Below are 7,180 nucleotides of genomic sequence, written 5' to 3'. Positions count from 1 at the left end.
CCATAAACTCTATTTTTCTCCTCAATTTCCTAAGGGCCTTTGCTCGCATTCCCTCTTTCGCCTCGATGATTTTCTGACGATCAGTCCAACAATGATCCGTCATCGCTGCTTCCACCAAACTCAGAAATATTTCATATTGGCCATATAGTCTATTTCCTCCGAGCGGGGATTCGAACCCATCTTCAAACAAAGGGTTGTTATGGTCCTCTTCCTGCCGTATTCGCTTCTCTGTTCCCATCGATGTTTTAGTGTGTACAGGTTCTCCTTGTGTCCTCACGACATGACGCAGACCTCCGACGTCGTCGACTTTCATGTACAATTCTTCAAGTTCCTGTGAACTCATATCGTGATTTTATTTTTTTTTTTCCTAATTGCTCAATGATCCACCGACTAGCCACCATTTTATTGTCACGACACTGACAATTAATTTAAACATTAATATTCAAGATGCGGGATACACAAAGTTTAATTTGTATTGAGCAATATATTTTCAAAAATAATCATACAAAGGTCTGAGCACTTTAAGAAAGTCTAAGAATTTCAATCTGGTAATGTTTCTTTAAATAAAATACGTGCTCTTCATTTCATGGTAGCATGGTATAATTATTGTTAACTTGATGAACAACGGTCAGGGGACAAAGACTTAACATTTACGTTAATTCAATTTGCACTCGAAAACTTCTAAGTCCAAAAGGTCTGAAATTTGTTTCTAAGTCTAAAAAGGAGGGTTCTGGTATGACAAGCAAAGGGACGAATATTTTGGGCAGCTTCTTCTACTGCTGCTTTAGGCCAGACTGATGCATGCCCGACGGGTATCGTAAGGCTTCTCCGACACCGTAGGGTGTGACCTTATGACGTCAGAGGCCGAAAACCAACCAGTGTCATCCTCGTCATAGTAATCCAGTTATGTCCGGCAGGCCTACGCCCTCCTGGCCGTTGTCCGTCAAGCTCCACCTCAAGGCCCCCCAACAAAATCTGCAAGACAAGGTGAGAGGCAGAAAACCATTCGTTGGCAATTTAGCATGGAGACAACCTCTTCTCCGGTGGATGCTGATAAATCGCATTCCCCTCAAGCGAGCTGGTGACCAGAGGTCCTTCACGTGACCACAACCAGGGTGTACGTGACAAGATACGAACCTTAGTATACTGAATGTCTTTAGAAATTTGTATTTCATGTAGACGCGTGTTTATTACATATACAGATTGCATGCCCAGATTTGCACTTATGCTGGGTGAATACATTAGATTTCTTTGTAGTTTCACCATTTCTACTTCTCTTCCGTAAATAACATAATTTGTTATATCGAAATCACTCCAAAAGCATCAGCAGTCTAAAACTGAAACCATATTGATTATGTGCACATTAAAAAGAAGCAAGTTAAAAAAGACATTATGATTCAAAGCTAATTTTCTGAAAATTTAATGTTTTTATGTGAATGAAAGTAAAATATTGGAACGCAATGGAGGAAATTTCATATACAGTAGATTTTAGGTAGAAAATAAATGAAAACTATGTAATCCTCCTCTTGGATCCCGTGTTAAAAAAGACTTTCTTGATATTCGGAAATGAATTCATTTGTGTATGACAGTATTAAAACCATTCCCTCAGCTTATTGTCATTATAGATACATCAGTCAAGAATTATATTTCCCTCAAGTGCGTCCGAGTGAAGAAGCGGAAGCATTGGTGAGATCTCCTTCCCTGGTTGAAAACTGAAGCAAACCTTCCCTGTTTCCTTTGCAACTTTGCCAAAGTTAATATTCTTTCGGACAAGACACATTGTTTGTTTTTACTCTTGGGAGGTGAGAAAACAGTTTAGTCTATGATAGACAACCTTTGAACTTCGTCATTGTTTAGTTGGATATTAATCTGATTTTGTTAATTTTGTATAGTTTGTTCTTTTGGAAAGCTATTTTCCTTTACAATTAAGTCAATTTATATATATATATATATATATATATATATATATATATATATATATATATATATATATATTTATTAACCCATTACTGCCTGAATTTTTTTTTCTTAATCTTTTTCATTATTTAAGTTTAATATGTATATTTATATGGTATTATCATATATTTGATGTTTTTTTTCATGGTATTTGTCCATATACAGGACCTACTATATATAGTAGGTTAGGCAGATACGGGGTACACATTTTTATTGAGGCGTCTATTTTCTATAATAAAATTTTATTGGTATTTTTTCATTACAAGGAGGATGTATTAGAAGCAAGACACTCAATAATAGTGCGTTTATTACTGAATAATACAAAGAAATATTGCAGTTTACTGCTAAAATTTGTTGCGCCCTATTACTTTTGCACATGCTGACAGTATTTGAATATGTGAAATGGATAATAATTCTTACTTCTACAAGTGAAATGTTTATCAGAAAATTGTGATACTGTAGAATAAAATAAAAATAAAACTGGTTCATGCTTTAGAAAAACTTCATTCTTAGTTAAATTTTGAGATAAATTCCGTGATATCACACAATAACAAACCAGATACTATAATTAGCAGTATTCTAAAGAGCACGACGATGATAATTAGCAAAGCATTTCACACACAATGGAACTCCACACTTCATACATCCTTGCGAAGGACGAGATTTACAAGAGGATAGAGCACATTTCCATGCCTGTTTTCCAAGGGGTTCGACGAGGTGACCAATATTGTCATAACGTACATCTGGAATAACCCGAGATGACTGTCTTGGCCGGCCTATTCCCACACGTGGTTCTGCCTGCTGAAGGTATGCCCTTGCAATGTAGCGCTTGAATGACAACAGTGGAAGGTTGCTTTCATCAACACGATGCAGAAGCCAGCAGTTCTGAATCGTTGCATCAATTACCCAAGAAAATATAGGCCACCACCACTTTTTCTTTCTAATGGATATACGGTAACAATTGATGTTTTGGTCCATCCTATCAGTGCCACCCATGTGCCTGTTGTAATCCCCGATGAGATAAGGACACGACTTACGCTAATTTTCTTTTTGTCCTTTGCTGACCAGCGAGATACACTTTCCAGAGGATAAACAGGAGAAATATTTGATACCACTGAAACTACTGCATTATCCTTCCAGCGTACCAACAAGATCTTATGAATAATATCCACAACAACATCCGTATCTCCTCGAGGAACCTTCTTCATTTCGTTTGTGGAGTTTATAGGGCAAGTCTTCGGAATTCTGTTGTCCCTTATTGTTCCAGTTGCTCCATAGTTTATCTCACGTAGGTGATTTACTAAAGGTAAACTTGTGAAGTAGTTGTCGAAGTAAAACCTCACTGGTATATCTTTGATATGACTTGGTAGTTTATCGAATAAAATCATCAAAGTGCCCCCACCTTTTCCAAACCTTTCTTCATAGTGACTATTCAACCCGAAGGCTGTCCCTTGGTATACATCAAACGTAGCTAAATAACCAAGTGGAGAATTTAGGCACCAAGCTTTAAATCCAAATCTCACAGGTTTATTCCGAATGCACTGTTTGCATCCATGCCTACCAAAATATCCTATCATTGCTTCATCAAGTGATATATGTTGATCCATAGGGTAAGCCATGGCAAATTTTGTGTTCAAATGGTTCATTAGAGGTCCGATTTTTGCCAGTTTGTCATCCTTGTTTAGTGCCTGATTGTCAGTGAAATGCAGAAACCGTAAAATTTCTTCAAATCTATCACGTGACATTGCCTTAGCAACGAGTTCAACTCCAACATCAGCATCCAAAGACCAGTATAAGCGGCGACTTGGTAATGTGTGGTATCCTGAGAGTATGAGAATGCCAAAGGCCACTCGCAGTTCCGAAACAGAGATGGTAAACTGTGCATTTTTCTCGCAAGCATACCTGCAAGATTCCTTGGCAATCCTGTTCATTATATCTTCATCAAAGAAATATTCAAATTTCTCCACAGGTGACTTTCACTTCAAATCTACGGCAGGTGGCGGTTTATCATACTGTGTTTGATTGACTGAAAATCGAATATTACTTGTTTTTTTCCAGTTATATTCTAGAGACGTCTTTTGACTTTTTTTCCTTTTCTTTGATTCTTGCTGCTCCTCTGCACAATTGACATTACTGTTATCCACCTCATCATCATCTTCACCTAGGATTCTCCCATCATGAAAGACTGCTTCAGCAGAAGCTCTTAGTTGATTGGAATTTAGATTGTCAGCTAAGCCACCCTCATCATCTTCCGCCGAGTCTTCATCAGAATCCTCTCTGACTTCGGGAGGAGTAATAAAAATTGCAACAGGATCCTTTTCCTCTTCATCTAAAATGTCCAGTATTTCCTGTAGATTCAAACTTTGAAAAGAAAAATTAGAATTTTCAATGATAAAGTAAAAGAACGAAAGAACCAGAGAGAGAGAGAGAGAGAGAGAGAGAGAGAGAGAGAGAGAGAGAGAGAGAGAGAGAGGGTGAGTTTTGTCTTATATCATGTAAGCTGAAAATTCACTAGTAATATATGACAACCGAAAAATATTCACTCATTTATAACGAACTTTTGAGAGAGACAAAAAACAAAATAACTTACTTCTTACGCTGGTCCATTCTGCTTGGATAGTAACAGGGAACTGAAAGTTTGAAACTACCGAGGTGTTGTTAGCTGGAAAGTCACTTCACCAGCGACGAGGTATGCATCCAAGGACCAGAAAATAGCGAACAAGCAGTTTATTCTAACGAAGAAACAACCAATTTGCTTTAAGGTGATACTTTTCTAAGATTTTTCCTGTCCGGTCCATATTTTGGCTTCATATCTGCCTGACCTACTATATATAGTAGGTAATGAAAAATAGCCTGTAATATTTATGCTTCAATTGCTTTCTCAATTTCTGATATATGAATTGATTCATGGTTTTCAGTGTCATGATATGTATCAGTATAAATATGTTTAATGAACTTGTGTAACCATGAGCTCAAATTAAAAATGTGAATATATAAAGACATTCTACATATCTTTGGTATTTTGTCAAAAAGTCGAAAAATATGGATACTTTAAAGAAAAACTCCCGTTTATGTTATTGATTAGATTTAAAAGAATTCAGGAATATGCAAAACAATAAGAAAAACAAAAAAAAATTGGGGTGTAATTTGTCTTAGCAATTGTACTACTATATATAGTACTAACCCCTTCACATGAAAGGCCAGGTTGCTACCGAGCATGGCACCAAAGGCTATAAAAGAAGTCGGAACCTAAGTGCTATCTGCATTTCAGGATTTACCTGATGACACATCCGTCTCATACCAACGAGTTTTACCCGATTTCCCGGCCCACTGGGTGGGACAATTGACAACTTTTTATCCGAATTACCGCCAATGAGTCTATATGGATGCAAATCAACTGAATATGGTGCTCAAATAGAAATAAATTTCTACCTTATACTGGGATCGAACCCTAACCCCTTCAAATGAAAGGCCAGGTTGCTACCGACCATACCACCAAAGGCTCTAAAAGAAGTAGAAACGATTAGGCAACAGATAACAACGGCTACAACTTCTGAGCCTGAGTCAGGCGTGAGTGAACGATGTCAAGAGCAAGATGGAATAAGATAAGATGAATTACCGTGCATGGAGCGGGAGCTTGGCTGTGCTCTGCGACGTCACCTGGAGAGTTCCCGAGCGTTTATTTGACAGCTGACCTGTACAACCAGCCTCATTATTCGTGCCTTTTTTTGGATTCCCAACATTACATTTATGAAAATAGACTAATATTAATGTCTTTATGACTATATTTACAAAATACATATTATGATAGGGACTATAATAGCAATGGAAATAAAATACACGTATGGCAAAAGCTTTAGTAAAAATATTTCATTAAAAATCTTACTACCATCCACCATCTCTCTCTCTCTCTCTCTCTCTCTCTCTCTCTCTCTCTCTCTCTCTCTCTCTCTCTCTCTCTCTCTCTCTCTCTCTCGTTTCAAGAAAATAAATTTTCAATATTACTGAATATTTTTTCATCTTTTTTCACAACTTTGCCATAAATTTTTTCCTTAGTTTAAATTGTTGTTGTAATACTTAGCCTACTTCTAACAATAAAAAGCTCATTACCTCCTCGGGAACATCAATATTGGCGGCAATGAATATATCAATAAGATATGAAACGGCTTTAACTCCTGGTTTTAGAGTATCACCATGGAAAATTTTGAATAAATATTCAATTTCTTATATATTTTCTCTAAAATGATTACATGACCTATATAATATTTTTCTCTTTACAAGTGATATCCATGGGTAGTAGGTTAACCAGGGCACCAGCCTCCCTTTGAGATACTACCACTAGAGAGTTATGGGGTCCTTTGACTGGTCAGACAAAACTACATTGGATCCTTTTGTCTGGTTACGGTTCACTTTCCCGTTGTCTACGCAACGAATAGTCTGGCATATTCTTTACAGATTCTCCTCTTGTCTTCTTATACCTGACAACACTGAGATTACAAACAATTCTTCTTCACCCAAGGGATTACTGCACTGCAAATGTTCAGTGGCTACTTTCCTCTTGGTAAGGATAGACGAGGCTCTTCAGCTATGGTAAGAAGCTCTTCTGAAAGGACACTCCAAAATCAAACCATTTTTCTCTTAGTCTTGGGTAGTGCCATAGCCTCTGTACCATGGTCTTCCACTGTCTTGGGTTAGAGTTCCTTTGCTTGAGGGTACACCCGGGCACACTATTCTATCTAACTTCTCTTCCTCTTCTTTTGTTAAAGTTTTTATAGTCTATATAGGAAATGTTTATTTTAATGTTGTTACTGTTCTTGAAATATTTTATTTTTCCTTGTTTTATTTTCCTCACTGGGCTATTTTCCCTGCTGGGGGCCCCTGGACTTATAGCATCCTGCTTTTCCAACTAGCGTTGTTGCTTAACAAGTAATAATAATAATAATAATAATAATAATAATAATAATAATAATAATAATATCCCCTGTTTCATATTCATCAGCTGAGCCTAATGATGTATACTTATTTCTAAATGTAAAAACCACGAACTCTCCCATCAAAGAACTTAAGGACTCATATCCTATCAGTGTTTCAGGTTTTATCTCTATTAAATCTTTTACTTGATTTTTCCTGTCTCGGTCCCATTATTAACAGGTAGAAGGAGCTTCATGAGACACGCAGTGATATATAAATCGGAATCTAGATCATAGGGAGCAACATTTAACCT

The 7,180-nt window shown here is 37.0% G+C and overlaps 1 protein-coding gene across 1 annotated transcript; it reads right to left on the bottom strand.

Annotated features, from left to right (window-relative positions):
* Positions 1 to 2,858: 2,858 nt before the first annotated feature.
* On the bottom strand, positions 2,859 to 3,887 carry LOC137659204 (piggyBac transposable element-derived protein 3-like). The gene has a single exon (XM_068394250.1). It carries the CDS (start codon positions 3,885 to 3,887, stop codon positions 2,859 to 2,861), a length of 1,029 nt encoding a protein of 342 aa, XP_068250351.1.
* Between the last annotated feature and the right edge of the window lie 3,293 nt (positions 3,888 to 7,180).

The sequence above is a fragment of the Palaemon carinicauda genome, chromosome 19, assembly GCF_036898095.1.
Source record: "Palaemon carinicauda isolate YSFRI2023 chromosome 19, ASM3689809v2, whole genome shotgun sequence".
Lineage (NCBI taxonomy): Eukaryota > Metazoa > Arthropoda > Malacostraca > Decapoda > Palaemonidae > Palaemon > Palaemon carinicauda.
This window is presented reverse-complemented; position numbering and strand designations above follow the sequence as displayed.